General features: G+C 39.8%; 1 protein-coding gene across 2 annotated transcripts in view; it reads left to right on the top strand.

The window, feature by feature from the left end:
• The window catches only part of GOLPH3 (golgi phosphoprotein 3), a 41,640-nt gene extending 28,824 nt beyond the window's left edge, over positions 1-12,816 (top strand). For both annotated transcript variants that reach the window (XM_053914096.2, XM_053914094.2), the window contains one exon: positions 10,955-12,816. In XM_053914096.2, coding sequence (XP_053770071.1) covers positions 10,955-11,379 — 425 coding nt within the window. In that variant the 3' untranslated portion in view covers positions 11,380-12,816. The remainder of the gene's footprint in view (positions 1-10,954) is intronic.
• The last annotated feature ends 1,700 nt before the right edge of the window (positions 12,817-14,516 follow it).

The raw sequence follows: 14,516 nt of genomic DNA, 5'->3' as shown, positions 1-14,516 counted from the left end.
TAATATGCACATATTCAAGGCAAAGATTTAATGTTTAACAGTGTTTTTAAGAATAAAAAGCTTCTGGTGCTGGCTGATGTAGCTCAGTGAACTGAGTGTGGGCCTGTGAACCAAAGGATTGCCAGTTCGATTCCCAGTCAGGGAACATGCCTGGGTTGCAGGCGAGGTCCCCAGTGGGGGGTGCATGAGATGCAACCACACATTGATGTTTCTCTCCTGCTCTTTCTCCTTCCCTTCCCCTCTCTCTAAATAAATAAGTTCTAAAAAAGAGAGAGAGAGAGAGAATAAAGAGTTTCTGGCTTCCTAAAACCTTATTTATTTATTTTAAATTTTTATTGTTATTCAGTTACAGTTGTCTGCATTTTCTCCCCATCCCTCCACCCCACCCCAGCCAATCCCACCTCCTTCCCCCACCTCCACCCTCTCCCTTGATTTTGTCCATGTGTCCTTTATAGTAGCTCCTGTCATCCCCTCTCCCCAGGATCCCCTCCCCACTCCCCTCTGGCTATTGTTACATTGTTCTTAATTTCAGTGTCTCCGGTTAATTTTGTTTGCTTTTTTCTTTTGTGGATTATGTTCCAGTTAAAGGTGAGATGGCTTCCTAAAATCTTAAGGCATGCAGTTGATCAGCTTGGTCACAAGGTGTCACCAGACTGCCAGATTTCTGAACAGCTGCTTTTAGTTGTGCAATTTAATGTCAAGACAAGATTTTTGTAGTTAACTTATGTAGGTAGATGTTCTACTGAAGTAATTTCTGGGCAGAGGACATAACCTTTGAGGAACTTTTTCTCTCTATATATACCATTGTTTGCCATGTATAATGTGCACCCACGTTTTTGGCCCAAACTTTCAGGGAAAAAAGTCTTTTGTATTATGGCATATAGATATGGAATTAATACTACCCACATATAATGTGCCTCCTTATTTTTCCCTCAAAAATTTGGGCAAAAAGTATGCATTATACATGGCAAAATATGGTACTTCTCTCAATTTCCTTTATAAAAAAGTGAATAAGTAAATTCTGTACATTTTAAATTTGCTTTTTAACATAAAGTCTTTTCATATCAACAGTGAATAAATTTAGGGACTGATGAATAATAATATGGATTACAGTAACATCTTTTAGTCTGGAATTTTTAGTACTATTCATTTTTTAGACATTTATTACAAGTATTCAAAAGGTATTTAATATTCTGCTTAAATTGAAACAGCTATATTTTTAGTAGTTAGCATAGGTTAAACCTTTATCGTATCTTTTCTTTACTCATTTAGCTACCCTTCTTCCACCCCAATTTATACTGGTTTCTTAAAGTATGCTAATCTCAGGGGTGAGTTTATTCTTTGGATTTTGCCTAATTTGCTTCTTTTAAAATAAAAAGCAGAAATGTCAGGATACCCAGACCTTGGACCACTCAGTTATTTTTGTGGGTTGCCAGAAATAGTATTAAACAACATTTGCATGTTACACTGTTGTAGCCTTCTACTTAAGAGATTTCGTCATTCTTTCAAATACCTGAGGAGATCTGAATAACATTTTTGTTGAAGTGAACACACAGAGTTTGCCCTTTTTCAGGGAATTGCTACAAAAGAAGATGATGTCTAATTCCCTTTTTATTACTTCCTCTGAGGCAGGAAGCATTGCCCATAACATGTAACCTTAAATGGAACACCTTATTTGAAGGTGGGTCTGTCTGTGTTCAGTCTCTTCTCATTAGCAACACTAAACTGCAAGTTAGCATATTTTGAAATTGAGAAATTTCTTACAGCAACTTTGTAAGCATTACTTGTTCCGTTGGTTACAATATATATGATTTAATTGTGGATAAATTGTAGATAAATGTTAGTAGTATGACTTAAATACAATAAACAGTAAGTCATAAACTGCCGATCCCATTTATTTCCCATGAAAAAGAAAAAATTATTGTATAGCAGGATTAGGAGGATTTTGTTTTGTTTTTCAGGTCTGCAAAGAGAAATTCAACTATAGGTTTCTCAGAATAATCTTAATTGCCTCCCACTCTTCCCTCTTTACCTTCACGCCCCACTCCCCCCCCCCCCCCCCCCCCCCCCCCCCGCCCAGTGTTTGGGAGTAGATGGCTAATATATTCTGAGGCATAGAATGTCTTTCTATTCAACTAGTGAATTGCTAGGGAATGATATTTCTTTGATAATTGACAAATTATTATAAGCATAGTTAATAATTTATTGTAGAATTGAACTATAGTTTTTATAGGCTTTTATGTAAATTTGGTTATTGAGTAGTTTATATTAAAATTTATTTTTAATTCTATTTTTTCCATTACCATTTAGTCCCCTTTACCCCCTTCCCCCTGGCAATCACTACACTGTTGTTCATGTCCATGAGTCCTTTTTCCTCAATCCCTCCATCCCCTACTCTCTGCTGCCACCCCCCACCCCACCTGTCATCCTGCCCTCTTTCTATGAGACTTTCTCTATTTTCCTTGTTTGTTCAGTTTGTTCATTAGATTCCACATATGAGTGAAATCATATGGTATTTGTCTTTCTCTGACTGGCTTATTTCACTTAGCATAATGTTCATGTCCATTCATACTGTCGCAATGGGCAAAAGTTTCTTCTTTTTTATGGCTGAATAGAATTCCGTTGCGTAAATGTCCCATAGTTGTTTATCCTCTCATCTACTGATGGACATTTGGGAATAATTTATGTTTACTAGTTTGAATTTCCAAAAGTTAATTGAGAATGACAGAAAACACAACCTAGCCACTTCCAGCCTAGTGACTTAGGCTGTCTACCACTTGCCAGTGGCATTAGGAAACCAATACAAAACCCAGACTCTCTGGTGAATGGTGCAGCAGGCGGGCATTTATTGAGGAGACAGTAGGGTTGGTACAGCAGTGAAAATTCTACATGTAATCATTGCCTGTCTACTTTATTTCTCCTGCTTGGAATGCAGGCTCCTCTTCCTTTTATAGGATGTTGAATCCTGTGGGATTTCAAGATTTAGCTGTAAAGTTCTTTCTACTGTAACTTTCCCAGAAACACTCCTTAACATCAAGCCTGAGTAATTTCTTCTTTCTCTGGGCACTTTGTTCATGCTGTTTTTATGGCCCCATGTGCATCTTATTCTAGCCAGTATAGTTACGTTATGCATCTTTTTTTCTTCACTTGATTTTAAATTCCTACAGTTAGAAATATGTCTTACTACATTCATATTTTCAGAACCTAACATGATTGTTTTTAGACCATTTGAAATGTGGTAAATTCTTTCTGCCAAAGTGTTGATTCTTTACATGGATAAATAACGATAACTAATGTTTCTTGAGAACTTACCGTGTACCAGGTTCTGTTCTAAGAACTTGGTATATCTTTGCTCATTTAATCCTCATAATAACCCTGTGCGCTGAGTATACCTGTCTTCACTTTACAGATGAGAAAAGAGAGGTTAGGGAACCTTGCCCGAAGTCTCAGTGCTAGAAGATGACCAAGTTGAAATTCTGGCTTGCTGTTACAACATTAGGCTATAATGCTTCATCAAGTAACTGTTAGTGATTTCTTAACGTTAAATGTAGGTATGAGCTTGTTTAACACCAGACACTGAAATAAGTTTTTATTTATTATTAAATTATGTCTTTTTTTACATGATTAGTCTTTAAAGTCTAATAGGACCCCCAAATATACTTGAACTCTTGTCCTTTTTTTTTTTTTCTTTTTTTTCAATTTCTTACCTTAGGGCATTTTTATTTCCATGGCTTTTAGAGAGGATGGGACAGAGAGAAACATCAATCAGTTGTCTCTTGTATGTACCCAGACTGTATGAACCCAGATTGAGGACCACACGCACCCAGACCCCAGACCAGGGATCAAACATGTAATCTAGCCATATGCCCTTGACTGGGAATGGAACGCACAACCTTTCTGTTATGGGATGATGCTCCAGCCAACTGAGCCACACTGGCCTGGGCAGCTGTTTTCCTTTTTGAAGTTACCAAGGAAGTCGAATGCAGTGATTGTCTTTTGTGGAAGCTAATTTGCTAGGGTTTTTTTAATTGGAAAAAGTCATATTGTCTCTGAATGTAGGTGGTGACTTCAATTTATTAATAATTCATGGTACCAACACTTTATTATTTGATATATTTTTTTAAGTTTGTAGTTATACAGAGTGAATCACAAAATGAAACATAGCAGTTCCAGATCATTTACTCGTTTATAAAAATAGCTCTTGCCCTGGCTGGGTAGCTCAGTTAATTGGATGTTGTACTGTACACCAAAGAGTTGTGGGTTCAATTCCCGGTCACGGCACCTACATAGGTCGTGAATTTGATGCCCAGTCGGAGCATGTACGGGAGGCAACCAACTGATGTTTCTCACATTGATGTTTCTCTCTCTGTCCCTTCTCCTCTCTATCAAATCAATAAACATATCCTCTGGTGAAGATTAAAGAGGAATAGCTCTTTTTTCTTCATTGTGTTCATGTGTTTCTTTAAATTTTTTATATATTTATGTAGCCATTTTAAAGTCTTTGCTAAGTCCATCGTCTCTGTGGTCTATGTTATGTCTGATTTGGTTGACAGTTTCTATTGGTTTTTTATCCCTCTTAGTTTTAGGTCATGTTTTCCATTTTCACAAGTTTAGCAGTTTTTATTGGATGCTGGATGTTGAGTGCCATGTTGTTGAGTGCTGAATTTTATTGTCTTCCTTTATATAGAGTGTTGAATTTTGTTTTGATAGTTAAATTGTTTGTGGATTGGCTTGTTTTTGAACTTTGTTAGGACAGGTCTAGAGTAGCCTTTCAGTCAACGGCTAGTTTAGCCCTGCTACAAAGCTGTGAGCCTTCTGGAGTCCTGTCTGAATGTCCTGTGCATTCATTGAGCCTTTCCACTGAGGCTGGTTGGCAGTCAAATTATTTTAATCCTATTCAGTTTACAACTTTCTGGTAATTTTTCTTTGCCTAACGTTGTAGAGTTTCTCACCCTAACATGCTTGGCTTTGTTTTCAGCCAGATTCAAGGGAACACCATGCAGATTTCTAGAGCTCTTAACCTGCACTGTTCTCTTTTCTCCTGTACTCTGCTGTGCATATTCCAGTTGGTTTTGCCCCTGACCTCTGTCTCCTTAACCCAGCGTGACTTCTGTGCTCTGCTTTGGGTCTTCTGTCCTACTCTGTTTCCTTTAAGGTGCCTTTGGGTAGAAAATTTGGGCAGTAGTAGGGCTCACTTAGGTTTCTCTCAAGGATCACAGCTCTGGGCTGCCTTTTGATTAGCAGGTGAAAAGTGTTATTTTGTATATTTTATCCAGATTTCTCGTTGTTTAAGGTGAGAGGGCAAGTCCAGGACTGATTACTCTACCATAGTCCTATATTTTTTAGTGTTAACTCACATGCTAAAATAATTTTGTCTGTGTCCCACTGAATGGTAGTAGATTTTGAGACAACACTGTGCATCAGAATTTTCTGTGACAGTGGAAGTGTTCCATTTCTGTGATGTCCAAACAGTAGCCCTTAGCTGCACATGGCTGTTGAGCATATGAAATGTGGCTAGTGCAACTGAGGAACTGAAATTTTTACTAATTTAAATTTAATATAGTGGACAGTACAATTAAAGGTTTTTCTCTCAGTATTATAAAATTTCAACCTTATAGCTTTTGCATATAATAAGAGTTTCTGTGGTTGATCTTTAACATGCCCCAATTTAGAAAATTACTCTAGTATAAAAGAAGTTACATGTTCATTGGCGGTCATTTGGAAAATACAGAACATACAATAAAGAAAATTCGTCACACACAACTCTTAGAGATAACCAACGCCCGAACCAGGGATTGAACCACAACCTAGGTATGTGTCCTGACTGGGAATCGAACCTGCAGCCTTTGGTTCAAGGCTCCAACCAACTGAGCCACACTGGCTAGGGCAAGATTAAATATTTTGATATATTTCCTTCTAGTCTTCTATAGAGAAAAACTCTTGTAGTGAAAAAATCATTTGATTTATTTAAAATATTTCTGTCTCAAAAGAAAATGTGTATTTATAACAAGATTAAAATGGTAAAGATGTTTGTCCTTGAAGAATTAGCTTTATATTATGTGTCACCACAGAATAGCATAGCCTAAACAGGCTTTCCTGGCTTTATAGGTTGGGTATATGTAGTAGCAGTTTTAGGAGTAACATATTAATTAGGAAACTTTTTTTTCTTTATCTGTTTGTTGGATATTGGGGTTTAACAGACAATAAACATCTTGTTTTGCAGTTGGCTGCTTTCTCACAACAGCCAGAGAAAGGCCAAACATAATTTAATGTTTAGCTCATCTCCACATTAGGGTAACTGATTTGACACTGCTTTTAGTTCCATCGTTTGAGTAACTGCTATGCTTGAAAATGTTCCAGGTGCTTAGAATCCAAAGGCCTGGTCTTCAAGGGGTTCATGGTTTATTTGACAAGTAAAAATAGTTGCATTTTTCTTCTATTTCTCTGGAGGGGGAAAAAATAAATTTTACTGTTTATTTTAATAGTACATAATTTTATAAAATTAGATTATCATTTTTTAAAATTAAATTTTCAACTCCAGTTAATACAGAATATTATATTAGTTTTCAGTGTACAGTACAGTGAATAGACATTTATATACTTTATGAATTACCCCAATAAGTCTAATACCCATCTGACACCATACGTAATTATTACAATATTATTATTTATTTTTTTTTTTACCTTTTTATTTCTTTAAATATATTTTATTGATTATGCTATTATAGTTGTCCCATTTTTTCCTCCCCTTTATTCCCCTTTGCCCTGAACCACCCTTCCACCAGAATTCCTCCCCCAATAGTTCATGTCCATGGGTCACACATGTAAGTTCTTTGGCTTCTTCATTTCCCACACTGTTCTTAACCTCCCCCTGTCTATTTTGTACCCACATTTATGTTTCTTATTCCCTGTACTTTTACCCCCATTCTCTCCCCTCCCACTCCTCACTGATAAACCCCCCTCCCCCGTAATCTCCATTTCTGTGATTCTGTTCCTCTTCTAGTTGTTTGCTTAGTTTGTTTTTGTTTTTTAGGTTCAGTTGTTGATAGTTGTGAGTGTGTTGTCATTTTACTGTTCATAGTTTTTGGTCTTTTTCTGAGATAAGTCCCTTTAACATTTCATATAATAATGGCTTGGTGATGAAGAACTCCTTGAACTTGACCTTATCTGGAAAGCACTTTATCTGCCCTTCCATTCTAAAGGATAGCATTGCTGGATAGAGTAATCTAGATTGTAGGTCCTTGCCTTTCATGACTTGGATGGAATACTTCTTTCCAACCCCTTCTTGCCTGCAAGGTTTCTTTTGATAAATCAGCTGACAGTCTTATGGGCACTCCTTTGTAGGTAACTGTGTCCTTTTCTCTTGCTGTTTTTAAGATTCTCTCCTTACTTTTAATCTTGGGTAGTATAATTATGATGTGCCTTGGTGTGTGCTTCCTTGGGTCCAGCTTCTTTGGGACTCTCTGAGCTTCCTGGACTTCCTGGAAGTCTATTTCCTTTGCCAGATTGCGGAAGTTCTCCTTCATTATTTTTCAAATAAGTTTTCAATTTCTTGCTCTTCCTCTTCTCCTTCTGGTACCCCTATAATTCGGATGTTGGACCATTTAAAGGTGTCTTAGAGGCTCCTAAGCCTCTCCTCATTTTTTTGAATTCTTGTTTCTTCATTCTGTTCTGGTTGACTGTTTATTTCTTCCTTCTGCTCCAAGCTGTTGATTTGAGTCCTGGTTTCCTTCCTGTCACTGTTGGTTCCCTGTACATTTTCCTTTATTTCACTTTTCATAGCCTTCGTTTTTTCCTCTAATTTGCAACCATACTCAACAATTTCTGTGAGCATCCTGATTACCATTGTTTTGAACTGTGCATCTGATAGGTTGGCTATCTCTTCATTGCTTAGTTCTATTTTTGGAGCTTCGATCTGTTCTTTCATTTGGGCTGTATTTTCTTGTGTCCGTCAGCCAGTTATGTGGTAATAGGTGGAGCCTTAGGTATTCGCCAGGGCGGGGCAACCCACGTTGCTGCATGTGGCACTATATGTGGAGGAAGGGTCCGAGAGGGAACAGTGCCACTTGCTTATTTCTTGGCTGGCTTTCAGTCACTTCCCCTACTACCCACAAGCAAATTTGGCCCTTCTGGTGCTGATCCCAGGTGGGTGGTTTTGTATGCATTCTAGGACCCTGCGGATCTCTCCAACAAACTCCCCTGTGAGGCTGGGAATTTCTCCCACCACTGCAGCCCCCACAGGTTTTTACAGTCAAAGATTTTGAGGCTTTATTTCCCATCATTGGAATGCTGGGTTGGGAGGTCTGTCTTGCTCCCCGGTTGTTCCTCCTGGTTTATTCATCGAAAATTTGGGACCACCCGCTCCACCAGCTGCTGCCTCGCCCACCCTGGTCCTCTAGCCAGTGCCTTGCTGTGAGTACTCTCCACCTGGCTGCCCATCTCTGCCCCTTCTACCCATCTGGATGAATGTTTTTCTTCTTTAATTCCTTGGTTGTCTGATTTCCATACAGTTCAATTTTCTGGCAGAGTTCTGGTTATTTTCTGTTTTTAAATTTGTTACACTACTTTTGGTTGTGTGAGTAGACAAAGTATATCTACCTACGCCTCCATCTTGGCCGGAAGTCTAATTATTACAATATTAATGACTCTATTCCCTATGCTGTACTTGACAACCCCAAAGCTTATTTTATAATTGGCAATTAGTACATCTTCATCCCTTCACCCTTATCACCAAAGCCCCCAGTACAACCTGGCATCTCATAAATACATATGTACTCTGTATCTATGAGTTTGTTTTGTTTGTATGTTTACTTTGTTTTTTAGATTCCACATGTAAATGAAATCATATGGTATTAGTCTTTCCCTGACTGACTGACTCCACTTAGCATAATACCCTGTAGGTCCATCCATGTTGTCACAAATGGCAAGATTTCATTTTTTATGGCTGGGTAATAATCCATTTTATGTATGTACCACATCTTTAGACATGTAGGTTGCCTCCATATCTTGACTGTTATAAATAATCTTGCAGTGAACAGGGCTACATACAGTCTTTTGAATTAGTGTTTTAGATTTCCTCAGATATGTACCGAGAAGTGGAATTGCTGGGTCATTGGTAGTTCTGTTTTTAATTTTTTTTGAGGAACCTCCATACTGTTTTCTCTAGTGGTTACACCAGTGTACATTTTCACCAACAGTTCACAACGTTCCCATATCTCCACATCCTTGCCACTTCTTGCTGTTTGTTGATTTATTGACAGCCATTCTGATGTGTGAGGTGTTACCTCATTATGGTTTTGATTTGCATTTTCCTGATGATTAGTGATGTTGAGCATCTTTTCGTATGTGTATTGACCATCTGTGTGTTCTTTTTGGAGAAGGGTCTGTTTAGATCCTCTGCCCATTTTTTAATTGGATTATATGTTTTGTGTGTGTGTGTGTTAAGTTGGTGTTAAGTTCTTTACATATTTTGGGTATTAACCCTTTATCGAATGTATTGTTGGCTAATGTGTTCTTCTAGTCTGTAGGTTGTTTTTTGTTTTGTTGACGGTTTCCTTTGCTACGCCAAAACTTTTCAGTTTAATGTAGTCCCATTTGTTTATTTTTTTGTTTCCTGATCCTGGGGAGACATATCCAAAAAAATGTTAGTAAGAGTGATATCAGAGTTCACTGCCTATATTTTCTTCTAGGAATTTTATGGTTTCAGGTTTTCCATTTAAACCGTTCATATACTTTGAGTTTATTTTTGTATCTGATATAAGAAAGTGGTCTAGTTTCACTGTTTGTGCCAGCTTGGGCTCTTTGGTAGGAGCTATAAAGTGATCTGCAGTTGGTTGCTGCTTATGCTGGGCTTAGAGCTGCTTGGGAGTGGCTGTTCTGCATACCAAGTCTTGTTGCCATTTTGTTGGGCTTGGGGCCCTTTGGTGGGCACCATGATGTGACCTGAGGCCAGCTGCCACTTTTGCAGGGTTTGTGGCCGCTTAGTTGAGGCTGTGTTCCAAGGCAAGACTGCTTGCTGCCTGTGCCAGGCTTGGGGCTACTTGATGGTAGTTACAATGCAAGTTGACGCCTGTTGCTCTTTGTTTCATACTTGAGGTAGCTTAGCTAGCTCACTGAGGACAGCCACTGCTTTTTTGGGGTTTGTGGATCTTTGAGAGATTTTAGGAAAGTCCACAGCATGAGCTGAAGCAGGTTTCCTGCTGGGAGGAACTGCCAGAAGAAGTTCTGCAGGGCACATGTGTTGGTGGGGTGTGTGGGGTCTCAGGGAATCACCTAGGTGGGACCACTGGTATTAGCCAGGTTAATGGAGAGCTAAGATTTGGGCCCTCCTCTGCTGGACTAGCTGGGTGCGGGGAGGGCTCAACAAAGGAACATTAGCAGCCTGGGAGAGAACAGCTCCCACCCTGCTCCTCTGGCGCTTTTCCCTGAAGCTAGTGAATTTAGTTCTTCATCTGTCCGTGGTTGCTTTTGGAGCTGTGGCCCCTGCACTGGAGTCCAGTGGAGTGACTTTGTTTTAGTGAGCCTGTGTGCCAGCCTCTCTCAACAGGAATGCCTGGGACTCCTGCAGCTCTTGTTCTCAGTTCAGTGCAGTCCCTGCTGGTTTTCACAGCCAGATGTTATGGGGACTACTCTTCCAACCACTGGTGCCCTGGGCTCGGGAGCCCAGAGTGGGGCTGAGGTCCCTTGCTCCTTGACACCTCCACAGTCGAGGTCACATCACCCAGTTCATGTCTCTGCCTCTCCTACCAGTCCTGTAGTGGCTTCTTTTTTATGTCCTTAGTTATAGCATTTAAGTTCATCTAGTGTTCAGGTGGTTCTCACTCATGGTGGTTTTATAATTTAGTTGTATTTTTGCTGTAGTCACAGGAGGAGGCGAGCACAGTGTTTACCTGCTCTGCCATCTTGACTGGAAGTCAGTATCTATCATTTCTAACTACTGAAATCTTTTATTTAGGTGAAACATGGAATCCATTAAAACTTCATTATCAGTTAAGAAACGTGCGGGAACGATTAGCTAAAAACCTGGTGGAAAAGGGCGTGTTGACAACAGAGAAACAGAACTTCCTGCTGTTTGACATGACGACGCACCCCCTCACCAACAACAACATTAAGCAGCGCCTCATCAAGAAGGTGCAGGAAGCTGTCCTTGACAAGTGGGTGAACGACCCCCACCGCATGGACAAGCGCCTGCTGGCCCTCCTTTACCTGGCGCACGCCTCGGATGTGCTGGAGAATGCTTTCGCTCCCCTTCTGGATGAGCAGTACGACTTGGCCACCAAGAGAGTGCGGCAGCTGCTGGACCTGGACCCCGAAGTGGAGTGTCTGAAGGCCAGCACCAGCGAGGTCCTGTGGGCGGTGGTGGCCGCGTTCACCAAGTAGCTCCGCTCAGCGACGCGTCCTCCTTTCTCTCTCAGCCGACCGCTTCTATGCCATGGACTTCTCGTTTTCTCCGTTTGTACTTCCCTACACTAACATCGGCTTTGGTTTTATAAAATAAACAGGACGTTATTATTTTTCTTAATGTATGCAGGATTCTGCTGGTACGAGAGGCCTTCCTCTTTCTGTTTTAAAAGAAGTTTTACTGCCATATTGGCATTCCATCCTCACTATTACCTATTTTGAGTTTCTGGTGTGCTTTGACTTTCAAAGTGCCTCCCGTCTAGTCACACATACACCTCAGGTTGAGTTCTTCCCGTATGCATGTGTACATCTCACAGTCTGCCTGCAACTCACACGGAAATCACAAAAAGGCCTTTAATTTACCAAAGGTAAAAAACTGTATGTATTAGGACATTTTATACATAGACCTCAGTTGAGATGTATACTTAGTAAAATTATTTTTAAAATTTAAACAACATAGTAAATAATACACAATGCCCCTTGAATTTTGCTTCCCATGAAATCTGTTGTACTATTTGTTACAATTTTAATTATGAAATCATACAGGTCCAATTGTTTCACAAAGCCAGTTTGGGATGAGCTACATTCCAGGTATGCTGTATATAGTTTGAATTATATATAAATTACCCCTTCTTCTGGCCTCCATCGTAGCACTTTGCAAGATTTAATGTTTTACGCCTGGTGCCCCTCACTTCAGTTGTTATTATTTGAGGGCAAAACAGACCTCTCATCATTGAAGGAGAAAGAGGTGTGTCTGATTGGTCCTGAGATTCTTCGAGCTATGCCATTCATGACACTGTTTTTGCAGTTCTTTTGCTCTTGCTGTTTTATCATTTCTATAGGGAAGAGGCTTGTGACCAGTACTAATCTTGAGTACAGTATTTTTGTTTGTTGATCACAAGTAAATTAATGTCTTCTCTTAAATCTCATTCATCTACTTACACTTTCTTGAAAGAAAAATCAAATATCACTTATAGCAGATGTTGCATGTAAATCGTTAGCAAATAAATGACTACGGTCAGATGATTAAGAATTTTATAATAGAAAGCTCTGCTATGTTTTAATTTTTATATACAATTATGACAATTAGCACATTGTAAGAATATAAACCTTTGATTTTTAAAGTTTATTTTTACTATTTCTTTATCACTTTATTATACCACAATTCGTTTCATAATGTAAATACTATATAGTGAACAAATTAAATGTCAAATTTTTTATTACCATAGTTCATGTTAATAGTGGGGCTTTCAGGTATGTAGAGATTTTTTTTGGGGGGGGTGGTTAACATTCATCGCAAAAGTACTAGATTGTGTATAACTTCAGATTTGAATTTTAAGGTATTCCCTAATATGTATACTATGTTTTTATCTGAAGTAATAAATAAACTATGATCTTGAAAGTGCCTGAATTAGAGCAAGCATGTCATTTGTATTTTTGTATTCTGAGTTTTCTTTGTAATGAGGTTTCACTTAGCCTTGTATAGCGTGGTAGTAATTCAATGCAAGCTCTCCTTATAGGGCCAGATAGTAAATATTTTAGGCTTTAGGCCGTTTATGGTATCTGTTGCAACTGCTCAGCTCTGCTGAATGCAAGTTGTTGTAGACAGTGCAGATCAACGGGCGGGGCTGTGTGCTAACAAACCTTAGTAACAGAAACAGGCAGCTGTTCCCGGGCAGGAGCTTGCCAGGCCTTGTTCTGACGCCCGAAAGAAGACAGGTTTTCTGTCCGTTAAAATAACCTCCTTTACCACCAGAAATGACACTGCGGGTGGTAAGTATAGAAAATACTAGTGTATAATTTCTTCCCATAAAGTGGATGCTGGAAACTGATACCAGTATTGGAATTTTTTTCAGGTAAAGATTTATTGTCACCCTGGACAAGATTCTAGCAGTAATTGCTATTTCTGAGGGAGCCCTCATTTCAGGAGCAGTGTAGGGGTTCTCAGGCAAGGGGAGAGGCCTGGCCCGAGCTGCGTCAGTGTGGCGTGGGGCCCAGGCTCTGGCACCGTTTCTGTGGGTGGAGACGAAGCGCGTGCGGGCTGGAGGGGAAGGTTTATCCGGAACTACTCCTCCTGTGAGACACTGCTGCTTACCGTCCTCCTCCCAGCACATACGGTGTGACTCCGTGCAGATTTCCTGTGTGTGGTAGCAGCGGTGTTCTCACAGGTTCATGCCACTTGGGTCAAAAGCCTTCAGATCCAAGAACCAGGCAGCGGATTTTAATATAAAACTTAGATAAAGATCTGTTGTGCAAAGAATTAGTTGCTATGGCTTTTTGACTTTTTTAATTGAGATGTATTCCTTAAAATAACATGATCTGTAACAGTGTTCTAAAAGAAGGGAGAAAGGAACTTACTGAACGCACGTTCTGTGCATAGTTAAGTATTTTATGCCTTGTTTTGACCTCCCCAAACCCCAATTACTATCTTCATATAATGAAAAACAGGCTTGGAGAGGATGATTTGCCCAATTGCTCATTATCTGGTAAGCATTTGAGCTTTAACTTCTGAAGTGATTGAGTAACAGTGATGGCATTAAACTACAATTTATCCTTTCTTCTTTAGGTGCTAGGCGGGGCCGCCTTTTTTCTAACAGACAAAACAGAATAGCAGGTAGGCATGCAAAAAATTATGCCTATGCAAAATAACTGATAGAAAGGACATCCCTGTTTTATTACACTGTCTTGGTATATAACTCACATAAGTTTTTAGGGATCAAAAAGTTGACTACTTCTATATGTTCTCAGAAGAAAAAAGCACTGCCAGGTGTCCAGTGGCCATAAACGCCCCCCGGCCTGCTGCAGCGGGACTGCCCAGTGGTGTCTCAACACGTTTCGTCACTGGGTTCTTCCGTTGTGTGTGCACAGATGGGTCCCATGCTCTTCCACGCATAACACACCTTCGAATTGCTTATCACCCAAGAGAAAGGGAAAGAGGCTGGTGTCTGGCTGGTTCAGTGGCAATATTGGGCCAATAGGTAATGACATCCAGCCCTGTGCCCAGCGGGCATGGCCACTTTTGCCCCAGCAGCATGGAAACCATCAGTCACCAGTCAGTGAGGTATTTGTTTTTTGTTAAGTTCAATTCTGACTTTGTGGCCTTTCCATCTTGTGAT

Source organism: Desmodus rotundus, chromosome 1 (genome assembly GCF_022682495.2).
Source record: "Desmodus rotundus isolate HL8 chromosome 1, HLdesRot8A.1, whole genome shotgun sequence".
Classification (NCBI taxonomy): domain Eukaryota; kingdom Metazoa; phylum Chordata; class Mammalia; order Chiroptera; family Phyllostomidae; genus Desmodus; species Desmodus rotundus.
Note: the sequence above shows the minus strand (reverse complement) of the source record. Positions and strands in the feature narration are given on the sequence as shown.